We start from the raw sequence: 26870 nt of genomic DNA on the forward strand, positions 1-26870 counted from the left end.
TAAGGAGGCCTTGGGTGTTGGTGATCGCGTGCGCCCAGCTGCAGTCTCGTTGCCGAGGGTTGAGCTGGTTGCCGGTTTCCAGCGAGAATTCTGGGGTCCTGACGATTGCCCAGTGCTTCCCCGGCTAGAGTCTGCGCGGTGTTTCAGGCTGCCGTTAGTGATGGCCGGTGCAGTAAATAGTCTGCAGGTGCCAAGTGAAGCGGACGGAGGCCAGGGGGCCGCTCCAGGGGCGTCTGTTCCGGGGGTGCAGTGGGACGTTGTCTGGCGGCTTCACTTGCAAAGGTGGCGTTTCCGCGGGGGGGGGGGGGGCGGGGAAGAAACCTCAGAACGTGAATTTTCTCGATTTACGAGTTGCTTTTTTACTTGTTTGGGGATAAGGAATTTTTTTTTCTTTCCTCTTTTGAGGTTAATTATCCTGTTTCTTCCATTCCAAGGATCCATGGAAGGTAAGTAAGACCTTTTTGGTTGGTAGAGATACTGTTGCAAAAGTTACTTTGTTGCAAGATGGATCTCGTTTCATGGATAATGTAGGTATGGGGATTGTAATCTTCCCAGATTTACTTAGGGACATTCAGGCCTAGGATTTAGGGTTTTAAGTCCTCTTTTGCTGGTATGATGAAAATAATCGTTCTGAAGGTATCTTTATCTAAAACGGGTTACTTCAGCAGCGTGGTGCTGTCTTAAATACCTGTTATGACATGTATCATTTGCACCTTTTTCCCCCTGGTTTACCAGGGATACTGATTCTGGATGTGTGTGTGGTTATCTGTATCTCTGTATCATAAAGTAACATCTAAACACATTTGGGAATGTTGCATTGTTTTTCAAAAGGAACATCGGATGCTGGTTGGAGAGATCCGATTCTTTGGAATAACTACTTTAATCATTTTTGTTAGGATGATGTCAGCAGACTGAATTGTGGAGAGATTACTTATGCTTTAGGGTTATTGTCTTCTAAGTACCTAAGGGCGTTTCTTATTTTTGTGAGCTGGCCGTTTAGATTACCAGATTCTGGTATTTTGAGTTTGGAGGTTTTTATCTATAGGAGGTAGCTCATAGTTTTATAGAGATGAAGGGCTAGAGTTGGGGTGTGTTCATCAACACATTACAGCCTGTGAACTTGTGCTTGAGTCTTTAATTACAGTATTTCAGTTAGTGTGTCAGGGTTTTAACAGCCTCTTGATGCTGAGAGCAGATCAGTTTCCCGTGTGCAGCTCTGACGAGCCAGTGGAGGGATCGAGATCGTCAATATTTTTCTAATTTTGAGTGGTGGACAGTCTTCTAGTATCAGGAAGAGGTGACCTCAAATGTAAGCGTGTAAGTGGCTTAATAGAGTTCAGAATTACTTACTTTCAGATTTTTTTTTCTTTCTGTTCATTGTCCACAGTTCTTAAATGTTTTAAAACTGTTTTCTGGGGCGCCTGGGTGGCCCAGTTGGTTAAGTATTCGACTCCTGATTTCGGCTCAGATCATGATCTCACGATTTGTGAGATCGAACCCCACGTTTTTTCCAGGCTCCTTGCTGGGCATGGAGCCTGCTTAAGTGTGTCTCTCTCCCTCTGCCTCTCCCTCTCCGTCTGCCTCTCCCTCTCCCTCTGCCTCTCCCTCTCCCTCTGCCTCTCCCTCTCCCTCTGCCTCTCCCTCTCCCTCTGCCTCTCCCTCTCCCTCTCCCTCTCCCTCTCCCCCTCCCCCTCCCCCTCTCTCCCCCTCCCTCTCCCTCCCTCCCTCCCTCCCTCTCCCTCCCTCCCTCTCTCCCTCTCTCTCCCTCTCTCTCTCTCTCCCCCTCTGTCTCTCCCTCCCTCTCTCCCTCTCTCTCTTTCTCAAAAATAAGAACACACAACAAAAACCCCAGAACCTTAATAAGCTTATGTTGAACTGCCAAAACTTTCTTCAGAGAACCTAAATGTTTTCGCCGTGTTTTGGAACAATAGTGGCATGTCTGTGGGCAGGAGGGTGATTTAAATTCCCAAAGGCCTAGGAGCTGTCAGCCGTGTGAAACTGCACTGCTCAGAACCGACACTAGCCGTGGCCCAGATCTGAGTCCGGGGGCGGCAGTGAGGCGCTTGTGGGGAGTTTGGTCTGGAATTGCTTACTTTAGGTGGGAGAGGAGCCACAGGCGGGCGCTTACCTCGCTTGGCTGTTCCGCCACCGCCACCGGGAGGGAGGTGGTAGAGAGGCAGTCGGTGCAGAATCCCGGCAGGTCGTCGGCATCCGGCCTTCGCTCACTTTGGGCCACGTCTCCTGGTTTGACGGTTCTTGCCTCCCACAGACTGGAATTGGGGGGCGGGGGTGGGGTTGACCTCCCTTGCGAGACCCTGATCAGTGGGTAGTGAAGAACGTCGAGTTCAGCTGCTGGGAGACTTCTAAGTAGATGGTGATGACATAGGTTTGTTTTCATTTGACAGCCATTGGGTTTCTCCCTCGCCCTCTTCAGAGAAGGTGGGGCTGCTTTGCTTTGCTTTGCCATTGGATTTTAAATTTCATGAGTAGTTAGTAACTGGAGGGGTGTTCTTTAGTAAGAAAACTTGTACAAGAAATCAGTTTGTGACCTATACCTTTTGATCTTGACCACTCACTGTGGAGCCTTAAATCTCCGCTTACCAGTATATCCTGTCAGCTGTTGCAACTAAATGTGCCTCCGTTCTGGGTTCGTGACTTTTTTTTTTTTTAATGTGCTGTGCGTTTTCATATTATCCAGAAAGCCTGTTTCAGACATGATGAGGCGATTTTAACGAGTCATGCGGTAAAGAGATCGGCTGTACCCCTCAAACATTTACGTACCAAGGTTATAAGAATGCCGCCGTAAACATTAAAACATTTGCGTGCATTGGGGCGCCCAGGTGGCTCAGTCAGCTAAGCGTCCGATCTCGGCTCGGGTTGTGATCACACAGTTGGTGGGTTCAAGCCCCACACCAGGCTCTCTGCTGTCAGCACAGATCCTCTGTCCCCCTCTCTCTGCCCCTCCCCTGCTCTCTCTCAAAAATAAATAAACATTAAAAAATAAAATAAAACATTGTGTGTGTAGGAAAATAGCTTTCGGTGCTTTGTATCCATCCATTCATTCGTGAGCCTCTTCTAGGTGCTAAACACAGTCCTAGGTACTGGGGTATCACACTGACCAAAACAGAGGGGCCTTGCCTTCATGTATTTCTGTAGTGGGAGACAGATAAACAAGTTAGGTGGTGGTAGGTGCTTTTGAGAGGGAAAGTAGAAAAGGAGTAGGGACTTGGGTGTTTGTGATTTTTAAGTAGGGTGAAGAGGGAAGACCTTACAAAGTGACGAGACTTCTAAATACTGGATTAAGGAAAACTTTGAAACGTTTGCCTCATTTAATCCTATGCCAAATGAGTTACAGGGAAGAGAGAGCAGAAGAGGAAAGTGGAGCTATGGTAACAAAGAACCACTTTGCCCTGAGTAAAAATAGAGTGTTTGGTCAAGGAAAGGAAGTAAGTTTTTTACTCTTTTCTGGAAAACTGAGGGCTTGTTTTCTAGCAAGTTTTTGAAGAGATGGTCCACTGTTGTCTGGTGGCAGTTAGATCTGATCAGCAGACATCACTTCCTGTGTCTTCAGACTCTCCTCCGAGTCCCGGATGCCGTGCTGCGTGCACAGGTGGCACGGCGGTGAGTGAGTGAAGCGGAGACTGCTTGGCCGCTGGCTCCGGGGACTGCCGCATCGAGCAAGTAGACGGGTCCCTGCCCTCCTGGAACTTGTTCACTGGAAAGACAAGCATGCATGGTTTATCCATTCTTAAAAAAAGAAAAGAAAAGAAAAAGTCTCAAACACCTGCAAACATAATGACCCCCATATCTAACCCACAGCTGCAGTAATTAACTGTTTGCCAATCTTAGTTCATCTGTAAACCTATACAGATGATTTTGTAATTAAAAGGTTTTATAGGGATGCCTGGGTGGCTCAGTCGGTTAAGCGTCCGACTTCAGCTCAGGACATGATCTTGTGGTTCACGCGTTCGAGCCCGGCGTTGGGCTCCATGCTGACAGCTTGGAGCCTGGAGCCTGCTTCAGATTCTGTGTTTCTGTCTCTCTCTGCCCCTTCCCTGCTCACGCTTTGTCTCTTTTTGTCTGGCAAAAATAAATTTAAAAAATAAATAAAAATAAAAGTTTTTATAAATGCCCAAAGGGGAAGGAAGAACATACATATTAGATTATCAATCATTATGTATGATTGAAATCAGTTTGAACCCAATTTCAAGACTACCTTTATGAGTTTAGGACCTGGGCACACCTTTGTCTCTCTCTCTCTGTCTCTCTCTCTCTGTCTCTCTCTCTCTCTCTCTCTCTCTCTCTCTTTCTCTTTGGCTAAGACTACAAGCATAAGTGCAGGGTATGTTAAGTTAACAAGAATGTTTTCTATTAGTTGGGAACCTTACAGAAGTTAATTTGGTTGTTTACTTCAGGCATGTTTTCAGTTTACCTGCTTGCGTATTGAATCCAACACCGTTACCTTCTGATGGTGAGGAATGTAATGACAGACTGGATTAAAAAAATCAGGGCAACATAAATGAGGTCTGGACTATGCCAGGGCTTAGGGGGTGGAGACCTGGGGATTTCTTGCGGGGGTATCCTGACTCCTTCTTGGAGAGACGGTTCCTTTGTCCTTTCTGATGGAGTCTCAAGCCAGAACATGATCTGGTACTCTGGAGGACCTGGACTTGGACCTTGGGGCTGACTGGACTCCATCTTAGGTTGACAGGGTAGGATCACCATCCCTCACACTTATGTGAACTGTGAGATTAATAAGAATTATAGGCTAGAATGAAGTTCTGAAGTCTGACAGAAGCATTTGGTCACATTTGACTTAATTTTCGTCATTCAGTTATTTCATGGGAAGACACTGAGGATCTTTGACTTGGTTTAAGATCGATTACGTATAGAAATTTTGGTTATGTGAAGGGTGACCGTATTCCCCAGTTTACTCCTTTGTCTCTCAAAAGTGACCCACTTTGAAGTTATATGATTACTCTAGCTATAGACTGAGTGTTTTAAAATTAGGAATTTGGGGCGCCTGGGTGGCTCAGCCAGTTAAGTGTCCAACTCTTGATATCAGCCCAAGTCATGATGTCTCAGTTCTTGGGACTGAGCCTCGTGTTGGTCTCTGCACCAACACCGCGGAGCCTGATTGGAATTCTCTCTCTCCCTGTCTCTCTGCTCCACCCTCTCTCTCAAAATAGGTGATTAAAAATAAACATTAAAAAAAAAGCCCATTTAAAAAAAAAAAGCCCATTTTCCTTCATACTATGACTTCTCATTCTAATGAGAAATAAAGAATAATTGAGAGGGGGGCCGAACAATACATCCCTGTTAAAAATTAAAAAAAAAAAATAGGAATTTAGTTATAGTGGATAATTTGCCACAAAAACGAAGAATTTTTTCCCCTTGAAAACAATTTTTTTGTTTGGGGTAAAAATCCGTTAATAGGGTTGTGAGGTATCTTACATACATAAAAGCAAAGCATTATTTGTATAGTCCTAGAAATTTGCATGCCAATCCAAATTTAGAATCTTAGACTCAGTTAAAGTTTTCAGCCCTAGATCTGAACTGCTGTATTCTTTTGAAATTTTAGAATATTCTTTTGCCTGGGGACCCATTTGTATTTTAATATGATTGCCTTATAGACGTAGGAGAACCTTCAAATGAGGTTGAAGGTTCTCCAAATGAGGCTTGAGACCGTGATTTTGATGTTAAGCTAAGCGTACCAACATTTAAAACAAATGAATATTTCTCAAACCTGCAAATTTGGTAGTCCTTGTGACTTTGTTTTTTTTTTTTTTTTTTAAATAAGCATTTTTGTTTTAAGTTTATTTATTTTGAGGGAGAGAGAGCACATGCAGGGGAAGGGACAGAGAGTGGGATACACGGAATCCGAAGCAGGCTCTAGGCTGTCAGTATAGAACCCAATGTGGAGCTTGAACCCACGAACTGTGAGATCATGACCTGATCCGAAGTCGGACACTTAACCGACTGAGCCACGCAGGCATCCCATGACTTTGTATTTTAACTAGTTGGGATTGCTAAACAAAAGTAAATCATTTATGGCAATGAAGACTGACAAGTGGAACTCTAGTTCGTTTATGTCACCAACTCTAGATTATTTTTCCTTATGTGTGAAGGGGAAAATGTTGAGAATAACTTGATTTGTTGGTCTCCAATCAAGCAATAGAGTGATCTGTAAGCACGTTGCAGTTGTAAACGCCGAGGGAGACCTTAATGGGTCACACGCTGGGTGTTGCACATGCACATAATTTTGTCCTCTCGACAGCCTCTCAGTCAGCACTGTCTAGGCTGTGGGTGTCGAAACGGAGCTTACACAGCTAGGAGACAGTAGAGATTAGGGTTCAGAACCAGGTTATTGTGTGTCTTCGTTCTAGATGTTGAGTTCTGGCTTTATTGTTGTTTAGTTCTCAAAATAGTTTCTTTCCCATTGTTTAAACTCATCTTTTTGTTATTCTGTCCTTGATTTAGCCCTGTGTGTGTGTGTGTGTGCGCGCGCGCGCGTGCGTGCACAAGTGTTGTGTCAGGTTTAACATAACTGCTTTGTCTTCGTGTCACCAAAAATAGTATTAAATAGCACATGGCCTCACATAATTGAAAATAAAGTGGATCATTGTATCCCAGGAATCCGGTAATTTGGAGTGGCGTATGAAGCTCTTTGGCCTGTGTTCTCAAGAAGGCATATAATCGCTCCACAGTTACGTCTCGTGCTGGACGCTGTTTAGGGCCCTGGGGCCACATAGTGAGCATCATCGAGGAGTGTTTTTATTTTCCCATTTCTGGACTGCGTGTTTCTCGGGAATGCTGCTGCACCGCCGACTCTGACTGACTCTGAGCCAGCTGTTGATTGGCCACTCTTTCAGCAGCAGCAACAGTGATCTTGAGCTGCCCAGGTGGAAATGGCAGCAGGAAGTGAAGTGGTCAGTGGTGGTAGGGAAAGTTCACCAGGGTCTCAGTTTCAAACGTGCAAAGATTTTTTTTTTTTAATTTTTTTTTTCAACGTTTATTTATTTTTGGGACAGAGAGAGACAGAGCATGAACAGGGGAGGGGCAGAGAGAGAGGGAGACACAGAATCGGAAACAGGCTCCAGGCTCCGAGCTATCAGCCCAGAGCCTGACGCGGGGCTCGAACTCACGGACCGCGAGATCGTGACCTGGCTGAAGTCGGACGCTTAACCGACTGCGCCACCCAGGCGCCCCTCAAACGTGCAAAGATTTTAATCTAAGACAGAACCAAAGGAAATGAAATGGAGAATCTCACATACACGGTCTCAGAAAAATCAGACTTAAAGACAGACTGATTTCCTACAAACTCTTGATTTACAGAAGATCAAAACTCATTCAACAACTAATGAGTGTCTGCCAAGAATCTCTCAAATGTCCCCTTTTGTACTCTGCCCACGAAAGCAGCCTGCCCTAAACCTTTAGTGCACCCCTCTGTAGCTCGCTGCGGTCTGCGTGTCCCAAATTGCAGCTCCTTTGCTATTCCCGAATACACTCAGTGTCCGGTGTCTTGAGCTTGTCCTCCTCTCTTTTAGGTTCACCTTGCATGGTGTCAGAAGTGGGATCTGAAGGTGCCAGCTGCGGGGGCACTGTGACTCCTGGGATCGAGCGAGGTACTCACATTTGAGCCTTTTGTGCTCTTTGCTTCTACGGAGTCACCATAACTTTCCGTTTGGTGAGTCTTCCCCAATATCAGGCTCCCTTGTTTTGGTAGAACTCTCAGACTTTGTTCAGGATTTGTCGTACTCTTGTTCTTAATCTGATCATGGGATCCCAGTCATCTAAATGGTCTAAGAGTGGCCCCCTTTCAGGAACCCTGGCCAGTTTTTCGTTAAAAGATGATGGTCCTTCCTCATACCCAGTGTTGACAATATGGACCAGTCTTGCTAGAAAAGGTAATTTGGAGCCCTGACGGCCATTCTGGGAAACCTTTTATCTCTTCAGACTTGTTTTTCTCCCAACCGAGTTAGAAAATTAAAACAGTTCAAGTGGGATAGTTATTTTCGTTGGTATCTGAAGGTTTCTAAACGTGTTCAGGATTCTAAAATTGCACCTTTACAAAATATTGTTTCCAAAGTGACTGAAGCAAATAAACAACTAAAGGTGGATAAAAATAAAGTGTTAGAGGCTTCTTTCTTGGTGCTGGCCAAGGTTCCCTCCTACACCCCCCCCCCCCCACTGCCCCACCTCCTTACACATCCCTCTTTGCCTCATCACCCTTCCCCTCTATCTGAACTTTCTTTCCTGTCACTGAAACCTCACCATCCTAACCCATTAAAACCTTTCCTTTCAAAACTGACTTTGTGAGGATGCTGTTAAACCACCCCAAATTTCCTGTACCCCATGGATAAAAAGCTGAGCTTAGGGCTATAATTAAGGTCTTTGCCAAGGTAACTGAGGATCTTTGTAGATTTGTGGAATTCACCAATCTGGGCTGTGGTCTCTGTCCGTTAGTTGACATGCCTCTTGGAGAAGGGCAAGCCCAGCGCTGGATGAATGCTGCTAGTTGGAAACCCCCTGAACAGTCTCTAGGGTTTAAACTAGACCAGCCGCCAGCCCTTTCACATGACCAAGCTTGTAGTGTATAAGCACGAGGCTACACGAAGTCATCTGTGGGGCTAGCCCGTGGACTAGACTCAGATTCAGGCATGCACCCAGAAGCCAGCTGAATCCGTCCATGACTGTTACGTGACTGTCCGTGACTCCAAGTTGTTTTCAAGGAAATTCCAAGCTTCCCGTAGATGTGGAGTCCACCCAGATGAGCTCTGACTCCATGTTTGTAAACGGGACTAAGGAAGGACTTAACACTGTTGATCAGAACCACCGGTATGGGACAGGCATGGAGGCTCCACAGCGGGTGTGACCTGCAGGGTCACGTTAGCATTGCAGACAGTCTGCCCACTGGAAAAAGGGTTGCGCTAAATTGAAATCCAAACAGTTGCAGCCCCCCGAGGAGCAATGGCCAAAGCCACCCCAGTGATGGGACTCTGAGGACACATGGGGATTATTCCCCAGCCTTGTGGGAGGGAAACTAAATAGGATGGGAAGACTGCTTTCCAGATTGGGGACCAATTTTCTCACTGTATCAATTAACACAGGAACCACCCTGTCAGTGCTCAACCCCAAATTAAAGTGTCCCTTCTTTAGATGATACGTATGTTCCGACAGCGGGGCTCTCAGATGAAGTACCATACGTTCCTGTTTCTTAGCCCGTATCCTTTCGTCTGGGACCTTTGCAAGACAACCAACCATTTCTTCTCAGTGATTTAGCTCCCGTACATTGATCTAGGATGAGCTTTCCCGGAGATACACATTGCCTTTTTTGTTCCTTTCCCAAAGCGGAAATATTCCTTGAGGTCAAATCCAGTACTCAGGAAAATTTCAGTGCTCTTTATTGCAGTCTACAAACCAAAGACGACCAAACTTTGGTCTACATCCCCTGGTATCCCCACTCTTTGGGCAAAGCCCTCAACAGACAGAGGCAGAATTCATAATGCTCCTCCCTTTAATAATCCAGATTGACCTCTCAAAACTTCTTCCAAGAATAAATCAACATCCTATAAATAATAAGAGGCCTGGAGCACCTGGGGTAGCTCAGTTGGTTAAGCATCTGACTTCGGCTCAGGTCATGATCTTGCAGTTCGTGGGTTTGAGGCCTGCGTCGGGCTCTGTGCTGACAGTTCAGAGCCTGGATCCTACTTCGAATTCTGTATCTCCTTCTCTCTCTGCCCCTCCCCTGCTCGTGCATTCTCTCTCTCAAAAATAAACGTTAAAAAAAATAAGAGGCCTTAATCAGGGTATAAGGCTTATCATAGATTATAAGAATTCGTTGTCCTTTGTACTAGTGCTTGTAATATCCCTATTTTACCCATAAAAAACCCCTCTGGCCAAGGATGGAGATTGGCCCGGCATGTTAAGGCAGTAAACACTAATCCCTTCACCCTGTTGTCTCTGGTCCGTACACTGTTGGTTGCCATTGGATTCCAGACTTCTTTTTTCTTGTTTAAGGTTTATTATTTTTGAGAAAGAGAGAGTGGGGGTGGGGTGGAGACAGAGGGAGAGACAAAGGATTTGAAGCTGACGGTAGAGAGCCCAGTGTGGGGCTCAAACTCATGAACCCTGAGGTCGTGACCTGAGCTGAAGTCACACACTTAACCAACTGAGCCACCCAGGCGCGCCTGGATTCCAGACTTCTTAATGGCCCCTTTATGCCACACTCGAGAACACCAAACCTGATCCCATTGTTTGGGATGACCAAAGTGACTTCTTTAGGATTTTGAAGGAAGCTGGTAAGTCCACCTACACTTGGACACCCAAATTACCAGCTGCCCTTTTTCCTTTTTGTATATGAGAAGGAAGGAGATACCCTTAGACTACTTACCAAAAATGCGGAGTTGTCCCAGACTCCTAGGCTCCTGTAGCCAACAGTTCGATCCACTGCCTGAGGACGTCCCCACGGCCTCAGAGCTCGGCTGCCACCATTCATACTAAAGGCTACTGCAGAGGGAGTCGGCGTCTTCCTCCACTCTTTATGCTTCAGGGCTATTGAGGCTCCCTTGGGTTCATACCACGCTCAGTGCCTTGCAGCGAGCTCTTCCCTCCTGTGAGACCCTCTTACTAACCGCCCCTCATGTCACTCTTGCTTACTGGAACCATCTCAACCCTGCTTTCCCTTCTCCCTCCTCCCCTGATGAAATTCCCCATGACTCTCTGACTTGGACGGATCAGCTGGTGACCCCTTGTGAGGTGTTCCAGGAAGCCCCTTTGACAAACATTGATCTTTCCCGGCTAACTGATGGCTCTTACCTAAGCTGTGAACATGCTGTATCCTGTGCTGGGTGTGTGATGACACTTCTGTGTGGGGCACGTGATAACAATTTTGAGGTTGTTAAGTCTGCACCTCTGCCTTTGGCTTCTGGAGCTAAACAGGCTGAATCACATGCCTTCACTTGAGCATGCATTATAGCCGAAAGCAAGACAGCAAACATGGATACTGACATCCAACATGCCTTTGGGGTGGCCCATGACCTTGGAATGGTAGGGAAACAACAGGGCTTCCTCACTTCCAGTGGAGGTAAAGAATGGCTCTTATTCCGGTAAAGAAATGGGCAAAAGACATGAACAGACACTTCTCCAAAGAAGACCTCCAGATGGCCAACCGATACATGAAAAAATGCTCCACATCACTCATCATCAGGGAAACACAAATCAAAACCATGACAGGATACCACCTCACACCTGTCAGAATGGCTAACACTAACTACTCAGGCAACAACAGATGTTGGCGAGGATGCGGAGAAAGAGGATCTCGTTCGCATTGTTGGTGGGAATGCAAACTGGTGCAGCCACTCTGGAAAACAGTGTGGAGGTTCCTCAAAAAACTAGAAATAGAACTACCCTATGACCCAGCAATTGCACTACTAGGCATTTATCCACGGGATACAGGTGTGCTCTTTCTAAGGGGCACATGCACCCCAGTGTTTATAGCCACGCTACCAACAATAGCCAAAGGATGGAAAGAGCCCAAATGTCCATCGACGGATGAATGGATAAAGAACATGTGGTGTATATATATATATACACAATGGAGTATTATTACTCGGCAATCAGAAAGAATGAAATCCTGCCATGTGCAACAATGTGGATGGAACTAAAGGGTGTTATGGTAAGTGAAATTAGAGAATGACAGGTGTCCTGTGACTTCACTCATACGTGGAATTGAAGGTACAAAACAGATGACCATAGGGGAAGGGAAACAAAAATAACATTAAAAGGGGACAAAACAGGCCCAGTCTTAAAGTATAGCAGTTCTTAACCACCGCTCAGTATGCCCACCTTGCATATAGTAGGAGATAGCAGGGGAGTCTGCTAATAATCTCAGTCTTCCTTAAAAGAGCTACTGTCCCAGCCACTGTTTTCCTGGCCCTTTCAGGAGTTGGAGAGGGCTGCAGGGAGGAGAAGGAAGGCCCCAGTGCCCGATATTGTCTGGGGACACTGAGCACATGGAGAAACCAAGAGAGCCACAGTGGCTGCTCCTGTCCCCAACTATCCCCACCTTTGCCCCTACTTCTCCCACCCCCTCAAAGCTTCCCAGGAATTAAAAAAAAAAAAAAAAAAAAAAAAAAGATTAAAAAAAATAAAAAGGGACAAAACAAAAGAGACTCTTAGTATAGAGAACAAACTGAGGGTTGCTGGAGGGGTTGTGGTTGGGGGGATGGGCCAAATGGGCAAGGGGCATTAAGGACGATACTTGTTGGGATGAGCACTGAGTATTATACGTAGGGGATGAATCACTGGATTCTACTCCTGAAATCATTATTGCACTAGATGCTAACTAACTGGGATGTAAAATTAAAAACAAGAATGGCTCTTATGTCCAAAATCTGTTGGCCGCCGTAATGCCACCAGCAGCTCTGGCTATTGCTACGTGTTGCAAGTCTGATCCCCTGGAAGCCAAAGGAATCTGCCTCACCGATACCCCTGTGAGAAATGCCACCCTCATGAGCTCCGCTGACCAAACCTCTGTCGTGGCACAGAAGACGACCCCCCAGCGGGAACCTCAGGTGTGAGGCAGGAAGTACGACAGCCGGCCTCTGAAAGGGAAAAGCAGGGTTGGAAATCTAAAGGCTGTTGGTACCACAAAGAAAAGGGACTCTGGTTTGGACCCGGTAATAAGCTGATCCTGCTAGAAAGTCTGAAGTGTTCCTTTTTGCCCCCTGTGCCTGAGTTAAGCCATTGGTTCCCTGAGAAATGGTAACTTCTGTGGATCAGTATTGGTAGGAAACAGCAGCAGGGCCTTGCTTCCACCTGACCCTGAGTATAGCCCCGGGAAGCCTGTTTGCACCGCCCCGGGAAGTTGTAGTTTTCCCGCTGGACCATTCGAGCCCTGGGAGGTGAATTTCACACGTTTGCCCCACCTCACGGACACAGACATTTTCTAACGATATTCCTGTCTTTTCACGTTGGATTGAAGCATTTCCACGTGGAAAAACGACTGCCTCTTCTGTGGCTAAAGTCCTTTTGCCAAACGTTATTCCCGCTTGGGGAGCACCGTGGTGGCCAGGGGACCCACTTTGCTTGGCAAGTACTTGGACAAGTCTGTGCCATCTGGCCAATTCTACAACATTTTCGCTGTGTTTATCCTCAGGCTTCGGGACTGGTCCAACGTACGGAAGAATAACGATCCAGGTTGCTAACTTAGTTGACGCCTCCAAATACCTTGGCCCAAAGTACTGCTCCCGGGTCTTCTAAATCTCAGATCTGCTCCGTCCAGTATTCATAAACTCTCACCTTTTGAAATAATCACAGGACAGACCATGTATTTAGCTGCTGCTTCCTTTGAACCACAGCTAAAGAAAGGGCACATATGTTAGTTTTGTAAGGGTCTAATTAAATCCACCGAGAATCGTCGTGTTTGTGGTAGGATGATCTTTCCACAGCAAGCTCCCTGGAGACAAAAGACGTCATACTGTACAGCCAGCCGAATTCATCTACTAGAAACAGCATCTCCGTAAAGATTCACTCCAGCCTCATTGGAAGGGCGCCTACCAGGGGGTACTGACGAACTCCTGTGCCACCACGTTCCAGGAGACAGACTCCTGGGGTCACACGTGCCGTCTAAAAGAGCGTGAGTGGACCTGCACCCCATCTGGTGACTTAAAGCTAAACATTTTCGAGGACTGAAGCACATGACACTGGAAGAAGACCACCTACCCCAGACGCTCGGGCCCGGCCTGTGGAGCCTCCCCTTTGACGGTATTCGGTATCATTGAGCAACCGAATCCTGCTTCAAGTTGTAGTTGTCCTTTCGCCGGCCTACTTGCCGCCCCCTCCTTTGCCTCTTTGGCTCTTATGTCCAAAATCTGTTGGCCGCCATAATATTTCTCACCTTACAAAAACTCTTTGATCCCACCAACCCTCTGATGGTTGGATTTGCACCGGAGTTAACACTGGTGATAAACCTGAATGGGTGGTCTGGCCATTTTCCTTAGAAGGATGGCAAGAGGTTTCTAGCAGAGATACGGGGTTTTCTTCTGGTACTTTTGGGGCTGTACGTATTCTCCCTTCTGGCAAATTGGCACCAGCCGTTAAGCATTCCGTTCGGTGCTCCTCACCCATAAAGGGATACCCTTCACTCAAGTCCGTGCGTTTACCCAAGGTCTTTTCTCTATTTCACAAGCAGTAATGGGACTGGCAAAACTTGAGGCCGCCTCCCAGTAGACTTGTAACTATACAGTGGTGCGTGACCCAGAAGACTGGGAGTACATTCCCCACTGGAATCTAGAAGACTCCAAGGTCTTCTCTATCAGTGTGTCTGGTGGGGTGTCGAAAATGATAAGGGCACTGGGAATGGGAAGCTGACTGGTCTCCTTTTGGTGGGAACTTCATTCAGCATGCCTTCTCCCTGGGAGATCCCCAGACCTCCGTCACAACCTCCCCTGCAGCCGTCATACTCACCTGGTAACCCACGTATATTGAAGCTTAAGACATTCCTATAACCGTCTCCGTGGTGCTAACCAGTTGTCACCTGTTAGTGTGAGTGAGTATGTTTTTAATCACGAGGTCTCTCTCATTCTGGGGAAAAAAACTAATCTAGCAAAAGGGTCCACCTGAGGCCCTGTCTTGAGAAAACACTAGTTATGTTTTTCTATGTGGCAGAAACATCTATTCCACACTCCTCCTGGAAAGGATGCTGTGGTGTCATTGCCCCCGTTCCTGATGCCGAAGGCGGGAACACCCTTCCGCCCGCCACTCCCATATCCAATCTGGGTTCTTTCTCCTGTCTTTTTTTCTTTTTTTTTTCTTCCCTCTCTCTCTCTCTCTCTCTCTCTGTCTCTGTCTCTCTCTCTCTCTCCTACTGTCTTGAAAGAGCCCATGATAACAGGGATGGATACAGTTTTGCGTGGTTGCCCACGAATAGCCCAACAGTGGATAGAGAGGGATGTGGATATGCCTTTGCCTGAGCCTTTCCCTCGGGTGGGAGTAGCAGAGCTTACAAAGGCAACTCCGAATCTGTGGTTCTACCTTTACTGCTCCTTTGAGTGCTTCTGAACATCAACGGACCCAGACAGACAGTCGCAGAAGGTAGTCCTGAGCCGTCTTCCATAGTAGCAGGGAGGAACCGGTGCCCTGTTTGGGGAAGAATGCTGTTTGTATGTTAACAAATGGGGAGAATAACTGAAGAACTAAAAATAATGAAATGTAGGGGCGCCTGGGTGGCTCAGTCGGTTCAGCGTCCGACTTCGGCTCAGGTCATGATCTCGCGGTCCGTGAGTTCAAGCCCCACGTCGGGCTCTGTGCTGACAGCTCGGAGCCTGGAGCCTGCTTCGGGTCTGTGTCTCCCTCTCTCTCTCTCTTGCCCTCCCCCGTTTATGCTCTGTCTCTCTCTGTCTCAAAAATAAACATTAAAAAAAAATTTTTTTTTTTAAGTAAAAAAAAAATAATAATGAAATGTAATATCAAACTGTGAACTGGAATAAGCCAGGCCCCAGAGACCTGGGACGTTTTCAGCTTCCTAAATCCCGGGCAGCGAGGGAAACCGGCTGAGGAGTTTTTCCAGCCAGTAGCCATAACTGGACTTTGGGCCCTGGGTTTAACCCTCTCGCTGAAGTTTGTGCTGCCTCTTATCAGGCAGGGGCCTTCCTCCTAGACGTGTGTACAAACTAGAGTTCTCTTCCTTCCCAAGACTTAGCCTGAAGCTCCACTGGGAGGAACATGGCTGAGATCCCCCATTTCGTGACTTTTTTGTTCACATGTGGCCTGACGCCCTCTGGCCGTGTCCCTCCCGTGAGGACAAACATCTGGGGACGGTCTTCCTGGGTTCTGATGGGCTCCGTCCACTCACAGCTAAGGACAGCTCTGAACAAGACCCCGTACAGACCAGTTGACCGGCGTTGCCTTCTGTGGCAGAGGCCGATCACGGGGACGCCAGCAGGATTGTATCCTTCGATGGGAGCGAAGGTGTCAGGTGAGGAGTCTCACACGTGCGCCCTCAGGAAAACGGACCCGAGGACCGTCAGGCTGACTTCCTATAAACGCTTGATTTCCAGAACGTGGAAGTGGTCTCCCCCCAGTGAGTGTCCACGAGGAATGTCTCCCCGTCTTTGAGCCGTCCAGCTTGCCACATGGCTCCCGACTCGCTTTTCCTCTTTGTCCTCTGCCCGTAAAAGCGGGCGCCCTAGACCTCCGGTGGACTCCCCCTAGCTCTCGAATTACAGTTCCTCTGCTTTTCCCCAGGAGGCTCTCTTTCTGGTTTTGGAACTTGCCTCGGCTTGTCTCCTTTCTTTTAGGTTGACAGACCCGAGTCCGCATCGTCCCAGCCGGGGGACCTCGGTCAGGCGGTTCGCCTTCCCAGCCTCAGTGTCGTCCCCTACCCGCCGGGGGTGTTCGCTCCCTGGCAGAGTTGGTGTCGGGCGTGAACTGTAGGGAAGTGCCTGTCGCCGTGGGGCCCTCGCCACTACACGAGGTGTTGGCACCAGGTGTGTGGTTTGATGGGCAGCTACCGACTCGGGGTCAGGGCTGGAGCCCGTCCGCTGGGCTGGCGGTGCCGCTGCTTCTGGAGAGCAGGCCCCTCCCGGCACTCAGCACGTGTGTGGCCTCCGGGGTGCTAGCGGAGACACCGCCACACGGTGGAGCCACGTGGCGGTGGGTGCCCGCGGGGAGCGAGGTTGGCAGGAGGTGCGGGCGTCCGTACTGTTCAACCCAGAAATCCTGCTGTTGGCGTGGAAATAAACAACGGGGGCCCCCGGCAGCCACACAGACGACCGTGTTCCGACAGACGTTAGCGAAGGCGTGTTGTAGGGAGAGCTGTCAGGACTCCACGGCTGGCACCTGCTAGGCGGGCGCCTCAGCTCTTAGGGTCTGGCATCAGCTGTCACTTTGCAGTCTCCCCTGTCCCGAGGTCTGCGCTCGCGGAACGGAAGCTCGGGGCCCTGTGGCGGCCGCCGTGCACACGTAGGGAGCTGCAGGGGGGCGGGGCTGGGAAGCAGGGTCGCAGTGGGCGGCTAGGAAGGGCAGGGATTCACATTTGTGTGGGGTGACTGGACTCCACAGAAGGTGGTGGGGACCAGGAAAGGTCTTTAAAAGTCACTGACGTGGGGGCTGTGAGGCGGAGGGCCGTTGTGGCCAGCCCCCGCCGCACCTGTTGAATTCTCTTCCGTCTGCTTTGCATCTGCAAAAGCAAAATCGCCTAAGAAAACGCAGTTGAGTTCAATACAGAACGCTTGCAGATCATAAATTCCGGCTATTTTTCTTCAGTACAAAGTGTTCAGTTGCTGTTTTGTTTGAAACATTGTGACTGAGGGGCTCGGGCTTTGCTCTAGTACCTGAGAATAAGACGTCGACGGGCGGGGCTGTTGACAGGTTGCTGCCCTGGTTCAGAGGGAGGGGGAGGAGGGAGAGGCGGGGGAGAGTATGGGGAGGAGGGAGAGAGAGAGGCTCCGAAGTGTTTACTGTGTCTGAGATTAAGGAACATCACCACCTCTCTTTAGCTGTGCATTTAGATAGGGTTTTGAAGTTTTATTTCTTTTTGAGGCATAAACGTCTTGGAACCTAACTTTAATATTTAGAGGTAGAAATTCACCTGATTTGAAGATAACCCTTTTCATATGTGTCTTCTGAGAGTGGGATTGGACTGAGAATATTGTATCGTGCTTTTACACAGACAGTGCCACATCTTTAGCGTGGGAGTAAGGGAACACACAGAACAAAGTTTAAAAATCATCCTGTGATTTGGAGTGTGCAAGACAGTGTAAACACCAGTAAATGCTTTGACTGGTTCCAGAATAATTGGCTTAGCATCAACACACGTCCTTGTTGTTAAAGCTTCTTATAGAGAAAAGGCAAATGAGGATTGATCGCTCTTACTCTGAAGTCTGGTCATTGTAGCACCGAAAAGACATTTTTTTGTGAGTAAAATGTGCATACGCTGAAATTGACAGGTCCTTAGTGTATGATTTGGTGAGTTTGACAAGTGTATGTGTCTAAGAAACCTAAGAAACCAACAGCCCATTCACGATCTACAACATTTCCATCGGCCCAGAAAGTTCCCTCCTGGTAGACCCTCGCCCCCACAGACGGCCGCTCCGATGGGCACACTGGCGGAAAGTTCTCTGTGAATGTTTGACGTTAATTGTTACAACTCTTTTTCAATTCGTAGGAGGTCAGAGCCTTCAGATGGCAGATAACAGGTAAGCCAAGACGGACTTTGTTGGGGTTTCTGTTTGGGTTGCTGAACACGAGCCGGGCTGCCCGTCCGTGAGCACCAGCGGCAGCTCTGGCTGATGGCTCCTTTCCCCCTGTATTTGAGCCCATGAAAACTTGCCTCACGCGTGGGAAGTGTCTCAAATACTGATCCTGGGACACCTTTTATGGGAAGTGGTCGTTTTGCTCTCTAGGCCTTCGTGCCTCCCCGGTGAAGTCCGGGCCGCCTTCCTCACGTCGCACGCCCCCTGGTGTTCAAGTGAAGAGTTTTGTTATGTGGCTTGTTCTGAAGGTCTGGTGTGGTGTTTGATGTGGTTTGATTTTGGTAAGGGAGCTGTGTCCAGACGTCTCTGACACCTGTCGCACCCATTTTGGGGAAGTTCCATTGTTTGTGGAGACGTTCTGTGGCCGGCTTACAGAGCCACTGAGGGCACCGTGTCCCAGAAACCCGGTAAGGCAGCTCTCCTCTGACCCCCTTAGCGGCCGACCAAGCCGTAGCGGGATGCTGGTTGGCTCGCGGGGTTGGTTTGAGGGTGGGCCGCAGAGTTTGGGGGAAAGGAACTGGAGAAGTGTAAACTAAGACGCTCCGGCCAGGGCTGGAAATCAGAACCACAGGGTATGGTGTGGAGGGTGGGGGCGGGGGGGGGGGGTTAGATGGTAGGATTTTTTTTTTGAGAACAGGAAAGCACCTCGTGGATAACACCTGTGCGTCCGTAGCTGTGCTCTGTCCTTGCAGAGATCCCTCTCCCTGCGTTAAGTAAGAAAGTGCCCTGTGCTGTCTGTCTCCGGAAGTTCCTTGCCAGCGATACTTACTGCACACGCTGTCTTAGTTTTTCAGATGGTGTTCCCTCAGACGCCTTGGAGGCTGCTAAAAATGCAAGTAATACAGGTCAGTGCGCCACCCGCGGAAAAGGTGACAGTTGGAGAGTTTGTGTGCACAGCAGGGCGTCCTGCACCCTCGACCCATTTACTGCGATAACAAGCAATATAAGTCCAGGGTTACTGTGCTTCAAAGACGTGGAGGAGTTAGAGTAATTGAAGTGGAAATCGGTACTTCGTTTATTTTATTTTATTTGCTTTATTATTTTTTTTAATATTTATTTTTAAGAGCAAGAGAGACAGAGCATGAGCAGGGAGGGGCAGAGGGAGAGGGAGACACAGAATCGGAAGCAGGCTCCAGGCTCTGGGCCATTAGCCCAGAGCCTGACGCGGGGCTCGAACTCACAGACCGCAAGATCGTGACCTGAGCCGAAGTCGGACGCTCAACCGACTGAGCCACCCAGGCGCCCCTATTTTATTTTATTTTATTTTATTTTATTTTATTTTATTTTATTTTATTTTATTTTATTTTATTTTATTTTATTTTTTATTTTATTACTATTTTTTTTAAGTTTATTCTGAGAGAGAGAAAGAGAGTGAGCAGGGGAGGGGCAGAGAGAGAGGGAGACACAGAATCAGAAGCAGCTCCAGGCTCTGAGCTGTCAGCACAGAGCCTGACGCGGGGCTCCAACTCACAAGCTGTGAGATCATGACCTGAGCCAAAGGTGGATGTTAACTGATTGAGCCACCCAGGTGCCCCTATTTTATTTTATTTTATTTTATTTTATTTTATTTTATTTTATTTTATTTTTTTATTATTTTATTTTATTTTTTTATTTTAAGTTTATTTATTCTGAGAGAGAGAGAGAGAGAAAGAGAGTGAGCAGGGGAGGGACAGAGAGAGAGGGAGACAGAACCTTAAGCAGGCTCTGAGCTGTCAGTGCAGAGTCCGATGTGGGGCTGGAACTCACAGACTGTGAGATCATGACCGGAGTGGAAATCGGGAGTCGGATGCTTAACTGACTGAGCCAGCAGGCGCCCTGAAAATCGGGACTTCATTTCAAACTTACGGTCAGAACTTCAGGCTTTCCAGAAGTGCGGTGACCTGTACAGTGCATCTCTGTGCCTCAACCAGGGACTGGTCTTCCCATCTGTGTCCTTTCTTCTTTTCCCTGGTTATTCTGGAGCAAACCCCAGACTCCATCATGTCATTCGGTCTGTAAATTCACAGATGTGATTTCTCCTCCATTTTAAAATTTCTGTATCTGTACTTTTTCCCCTTGAACTGTTTGAAAGCAAGTTGTGGACCACCTGACTCTTTTCTCCTAAAACCGATCCATGTAAATTTCCTACAAAGCAGGATGCACAGCCATCACCGCGGTGCCATTGCCACAATGGAGAAATGCGGGGTTGACGGGGCACCACCAGCCGATAGCACAGTCGCGTTCCTGTTTCCCTGGGCTTCTCAGCAGCTCTGTTCCAGCTGCCGCCCGCACCCAAGTCTGAGACTGGCCAGGGGTCACGTCTCCAATTTAGTTCCGTCTCCTTCGTTCTAGAGCCGCCCTCCACACGATGACACATCAGTGGGCTGCGTGCCCTGGCTGTCGTGTAGAACGTCCACGCTCTGGGTGGGTCAGGCGGTTTCCTCCCCGTCACACTCAGACTGCCACACCGGGGACATGGTGTGGGAAGGGCACTGGGGCTGCGCCCGGGGTCAGTGCTGAGATTGAGGACTTGGTTATGTCAGCGCCTGGCAGCTTTCCCCGTTGGGAGGGTCCGGTCAGTGAGTGACCTGTCGCTTATCCTGCGGGTACCATATTTTCCATGAGTCATGGTCGTGATCCTTTAATCAGGATTGACATTGGTGGTTGCAGCAAGGCGTTTCTCTAAGACGATCCTGCTGTGTATTACATCTGTCAAAGACGGTCGGGGCACCTGGTGGCTCAGGCGGTTAAACGACTGCCTTGATCTCAGCTCAGGTCGTGATCTCGCAGTTTGTGAGATCAAGCCCCACACCGGGCTCTGCACTGATAGCAGGAGCCTGCTTGGGATTCTCTCTTTCCCTCTTTCTCTGCTCCTCCCTGGCTCGTTCGCTCTCTCTCTTTGAAAATAAACGTTAGGAAGAAAAAAGACCGGCTTTCCTTCCCTACTCTCCCAACCCCCATTTTAGTGTTACTGTAGGCGCCTCGATTTCTGTTCCAGTGTTTTATCAGTTGCCATCATTCTTTCTGGTATGTACGTTGTCCCACTTTGCCAGTGGAGTTCCCTTCAAGCTGGCTTCTGTGGCCTTTTGTTATGTCCCCATCAGTTTGTGTGCTAGGTGATGTTCCGTGTTTCCTTGTACTTCCCTTGCTCCAGACCTGGAATCTACCATTTGTCCCAGGGGCCCTGTTTTAGTAGGGAGATACATTTTAAAACCAGAACACGGGCACCAGAGAGGCCTGGTCAGTTAATCACCTGACTTTGGCTCGGGTCATGATCTCACGGTTCGTGCGTTTGGGCCCCGCATCGGGCTCTGTGCTGACAGCTTGGAGCCAGGAGCCTGCTTCGGATTCTCTCTCTCTGTCTCTCTGTCTCTCTCTCTCTCTCTCTCTCTCTCTCTCTCTGCCCCTCCCTTGCTTGTGCTTTTTCTCTCAAAAATAAATAAATATGAACATAAAAAAAAAAAAACCAGAACATAGATGCTAACTGTCATTGTTTCTAGACCTTTCAGTGGCCAGAGCTAGAGGACATGTGTGTTTGTGTATATGCACGTAGCATTTATGCATTGTACGCGTATACAGTGTTACATTACACAGTTATATAGATTAAATACACATACACACTGTTTCATGGTGGCAGTTGTTTGTAATTAAAATGTTGAAATCCAGTTGCCTACTTAGTGTCCTTTGCTTGCCCACATCACTTGCTTACAAAAAGAGGGGCACCTGGCTGGCTCAGTGGGTGGAGCTTGCGATGCTTGACCTCGGGGTTGTGAGATCGAGCCCCGTGTTAGGTGTAGAGGTCACTTAAAAATCTTTAAAAAAAGAGTGAGGGAGCAGAGAGAGCTCCCAGGTATGGACTACCTTTGGAGTCAGGTGAGTGTGCTACGTAGGTTCCTGTAGAGTGTCAGTAAGAGGGCATTGGCTCAGCAGATGCTGAGAGTCTGCGCCGGGGGCCAGATGATGTGCCCACTCTGTGGTTACAGTTGAGCCAGAGACACTTCCTTCCTCCTCAGTGTCTTGCTTCTTTGTTGGGAAATAGTACAAATGTTGTGTGAGCCGAAAGGGCAGTGTGGTGGACGAGGCCGGTGAGTTTTAGGAGGACGGGCAGGGATTGCTATGTGCTGGGGGTGGGTCTGGGCAGGGCAGCGTAGGTGAGGGTGGGGACCCGCAACGCTTGGACGTCTGGACGCTCCAGGAGCCGGCCGGGGCTGTGAGCCAGACTGCAGGTGCACGCTGGTTTTCTCTGAGGGACGGTTGCCTCATCCTGTCCTTGGCCTCTGGGTCCCCTCAGGATGGCGGGACGGCAGGAGATAGGTCCCTACGTTGGGAAATGACTCTGTCCTCTTTTGGGAGATCTGGGGCTTAGACAGCTAAAGTGAGTACCAGAAATCTCCAGGTACCTTTCAGTGGATTTCTAACCACTCAGGTAGTTAACAGAGGCTATCCAACGCCTTTAAAATACATAATAAGTACTTTCAAAACATGTACTTCAGCTACTTGCTACATTTAGAAATTAAATAAACGTGGGGGCGCCTGGGTGGCTCAGTCGGTTGGGCGTCCGACTTCGGCTCGGGTTGTGATCTCGCAGTCTGTGGGTTCGAGCCCCGCGTCGGGCTCTGTGCTGACAGCTCGGAGCCTGGAGCCCGCTTCGGGTTCTGTGTCTCCCCCTGTCTCTGCCCCTCCCCTGCTCATGCTCTGTGTCTCCCTGTCTCTCAATAAGTAAAAATCTATTTAAAAAAAAATTAGAAATTAAACAAAGCTAAGTAGGTGTGTGCTGATGAGTTTTAACTCTTGGCTCTTCTGTGGTGGGCATATTTTCAAGTTTTTGGCCTTGTTTTTACCTCTTAATAGAAAAGCTCACCGATCAGGTAATGCAGAATCCTCAAGTTTTGGCGGCTTTACAGGAACGGCTTGACAATGTCTCCCACACTCCTTCCAGTTACATTGAGACGTAAGTATGCTGTGCGTGGGCCCCTGGTGCAACTTTAAGAAAGGGAAAAAGACCGATTTCCTGGTTCCTTAGACTGGGAGTAAATGTCTTTCCCATTGAGCAGACTTTGGGGGCTGGGAGCCGGGCTCCGGGTTCCAGAGAGGAGCGCCTGGGCTCAGCGTGTGCTAGAAACGCAGGCCTGTAGGGGGTGGTGCCGCTCGGGGGCAGGGGGGCCACCTGGGCCCACGGGCCAGGCTCAGGGCGGGGCGCGGTCTCTCCCCGCTGCCCGCAGATGGACGTAGTGACACTGCCTGGGAGAAGGAGACTTGAGGGCGCTGGCGGTCTCTCGCTTTCTGGCTAGACTCCGGGCGAGTGGGCTGGCGCTCATGGGGAGGAAATGCCGGGGGAGGAACAGGGTTTCGTGGAATGCAGTTACTTCCACGTTGGCCGCACTGCACGGCCAGTGCCTGCGGGGGAGACTCTGGAGTTAATGTAACCGGTTGGAGGACAAGTGGATGTAGGCTATCAGGGTCCATTTTGCTTAGAATCTTTTGTTATTTTTACTCCATTAGGAGGATTTGGAAAGCTAAAAATAATTGTAATTATGTGATTAATGCAGAAAAGAGGGGCGCCTGGGTGGCTCAGTCAGTTGAGCGTCTGACTTTGGCTCAGGTCACGATCTCGCGGTTTGTGAGTTTGAGCCCCGCATCGGGCTCTGTGCTGACAGCTCGCAGCCTGGAGCCTTCTTCCACTTCTGCCTCTGTCTCTCTGCCCCTCCCCTGCTCGTTCTTGGTCTCTCTCTCAAATACAAAATTAAAAACAAAGTTTTAAAGATGTTTTTATATAAAAACATTGTGCATTTTTTAAAATGCACAGAAGAAATACAGGTGTTTATGTATGTGCTGTTTCATTACGTCCTCACTGTGCCTCCTCTTTGCTGTCCTGCCAGCAGAAGGTCCTAGAAAGGGGACTGGATTTATGAGTCTTGCTAAAGGACCTTTACCTTGAGGTGGCCGGGGTCCTTTGTGATTTAAGGCTGTTCCGGTACTTTCTAAACAGTGCTGTGCATAGGAGCAGCTGGGACTGTTGTTGAAGGAAGGTTAGTTCCTTCTGTGCCTTTCTGGAGGAAGGCTGTGGTGTCCAGGCTAGTGCTGGCCCCGCCTTGAGGGCCCAGCCCAGGTGGACGCTGTCCAGGGGGCCGTGTGGGTCTGGGATGAGGCCCAGAGACCTGCTCTTTGTTCCAGATGGGGACCGAGAGCTTCAGGTTAAACTTCGTTCTGATGGGTTAAAAGGGTTTTGTTGGTTTTTTTTTTTTTTAATATGTTTATAAAAGTAATGCATACAAACACGTATTTTTAGAGTATAGAAAAATGTCAGGAGGCAAAGAAGCTCAAAGTTACCTGACTCTGGAAGGGAACAGGCCCCATTTGTCCATGTCATGTCTGGTGTCTCCCTTGGTGTGTGAGTGTGAACGCCTCTCTTGGTGCTGAATATTGTGTGAAAACGTGATTGTGGACACGCTGTGTTTTAGCCCTGCTCAGCTTGTCCTTATTTTCACTATTTTTAACTTTGACAAATAATGTCTCAGTGGACCTATCAGCACATAAATATTTGGTTATTTCCTTAGGGTAAATTTTTGCAAATAGAGTGACTGGATCCAAGGAACATTCTGTAACATCCAGGTTCTGGTTTGCCTCTCAGGCTTCGCAAACCCAGGAGTCGTTTGTTTTTGTTTTTGGTTTTGGTTTTGATGGCTAATTAGGTAAGGAAAAGGCAGCGGTTCTTGTAAATCAACGTTCTTCCAGATATTTCGTGGGATTGAACCTTTCTTCCACGTTTGATTATTTGTATTTTTTCTTTGTTGATTAGTTGTCTGCTTCTGCCCACCCCCCCACCTTTCTTTTCCGTGGGGATGTTTGTCCTTTTAACGGTGTTTAGGAGCCCTTTTCTGTAGTAAGGATGTTAATTCTGTGGTAAGCTACGTTTATCTTAAGAAAATTGAAAAGCATTCTGCCTTCTTTTGCAGCCATAAGGATGTTTTACTTTTTATCTCGTGTCAGTTTACCCAAAGCGGTGAAGAGAAGAATCAATGCGTTGAAACAGCTGCAGGTGAAGTGTGCTCACATAGAGGCCAAGTTCTACGAGGAGGTGCATGACCTGGAGAGGAAGTATGCCGCACTGTACCAGCCTCTCTTTGACAAGGTGGGCGGCTTGCGCGGACATTTCACTCACGGATTTCAAATCTAAGTTGAAGTAAAACATCCACGTGTACCTAGTGATGAATCCTTGAATGTTCCTCTTTAAGCCCTAAAACTTAGAATCTTGTTTTGTTTTTTTTTTAATGTTTGTTTATTTTGAGAGAGAGAGAGAGACAGCAGGAAAGGGGCAGAGAGGCAGAGGAGGAAGAGAGAGAATCCCAAGCAGGCTTCCTCGCTGACAACACAGAGCCTAATGTGGGGCTCGAACCCACAAACCATGAGATCGTGACCTGAGCCCAAACCAAGAGCCGGACTCCACTCAACCAACTGAGCCACCCCCCCTCCCCACCCCCCGCCTAGGCACCCCTAGAATCTTAAGTTATAAAAGCATTCGGTTTTTCACAGATGTTATTTGCAAACTTAACTCTTGAGTTCCTGGATAACTTACTATAGCTCTAAGAAGGTCTCACTTTTACTTAAAGAGAAGGGAGTTCATCACTGGTGATGTTGAACCGACAGACGCGGAATCAGAGTGGCACAGTGAGAACGAAGAGGAGGAGAAGCTGGCTGTGAGTATTTTTTTAACGAGTGCAACTTGTGTTCTGTTGTTTCAGTGCAGTTAGAAATAAGCAACCTCTTGGAACAGGTTTCAGTCCTCGGTGTAACATCACCGAGGAAGGAGCTCCTCCCAGTAGGTGCGAATTCACTCTTAGGTTGGCCGTTTGGATCTCTCTGTGGCGGGGAGCACTGGGCGGCCAGCAGGGCTGGCAGCAGTTAAAACTGCGAACCAGACACGTCTCCCTTCTCCGTCTGGTCGTGGAAGCCACTCGGTACAGCAGTGCACTGAGACGTGGGGTCGGATGGACAGGACTCAAAACATCAGCAAAGTCTCGGTCAGGAGAAAGGCACAGTCCCATGAGAGGAGGGGACACCCGCGTCAGCGGTCACTACGAGGTCAGGGTTGTGAGGAGGGTGTGGTGGATGTCTGTGCCGCCCTGCTCGGGGCCCAGCAGCGACCCCGGAGCAGTCGCAGTGTGCCCGGGAGCTTTAGATAGGCGGACAGCCTTCCAGGATTGGTCCCATTCCAGTGCGACCGGAAGTTCCGCCTGATTTTGTTTGGGAGACCAGTGTCTTCTATCCGCCAGTATTAGTTCCCAGGGAATTGTTTTGAAGCGTGTGTTAGTCTCAATAGCCTTAGAACCCGGCCTGGTTGAAGCAATGGCTACAGACGAGTATAGTTGTGAATCGCTTCCTTATTGCTCAAGGAAAATCTTCTGTAAATTTAAAAAGCCCCTCGCTAGCGTTTCACGCGAGAATCCCGTGTGAGGAGACTTTTGCACTTCCCAGTGGCTCCGTTTGGTGTTGTCCTTGACCTCCCTGGGCCTGCTCTCTCCGGGGCCCGCCCTCTCCTGGGCTTTGATGTTAGAAAAGCCTCCCCCCACCCCCACCCCCGCCACCCCCCCAGGTTGCACGTAGCCTGTCCGGTCACCTCCCTGATGTTTGCAT

At 48.5% G+C, this 26870-nt stretch overlaps 1 protein-coding gene across 6 annotated transcripts in view; it reads left to right on the plus strand.

Annotated features, from left to right (window-relative positions):
- The window catches only part of NAP1L4 (nucleosome assembly protein 1 like 4), a 47714-nt gene that overhangs the window by 1117 nt on the left and 19727 nt on the right, over positions 1-26870 (plus strand). Inside the window, exons 2-7 of one of the 6 annotated variants that reach the window (XM_047070072.1) lie at positions 7548-7625; positions 18170-18200; positions 19044-19102; positions 23088-23187; positions 25227-25368; positions 25847-25933. In XM_047070072.1, coding sequence (XP_046926028.1) covers positions 7559-7625; positions 18170-18200; positions 19044-19102; positions 23088-23187; positions 25227-25368; positions 25847-25933 — 486 coding nt within the window. In that variant the 5' untranslated portion in view covers positions 7548-7558. Of the gene's footprint in view, positions 1-7547; positions 7688-18169; positions 18201-19043; positions 19103-22241; positions 22322-22388; positions 22463-23087; positions 23188-25192; positions 25369-25846; positions 25934-26870 lie in introns of those variants that run through there. The other 5 variants (XM_047070073.1, XM_047070076.1, XM_047070077.1 and 2 more) reach the window with 5 other exon arrangements.

The sequence above is a fragment of the Lynx rufus genome, unplaced genomic scaffold (genome assembly GCF_022079265.1).
Source record: "Lynx rufus isolate CCGP_SWC_20201006 ecotype Redwood Valley unplaced genomic scaffold, mLynRuf1.p SCAF_9, whole genome shotgun sequence".
NCBI classification, from domain to species: domain Eukaryota; kingdom Metazoa; phylum Chordata; class Mammalia; order Carnivora; family Felidae; genus Lynx; species Lynx rufus.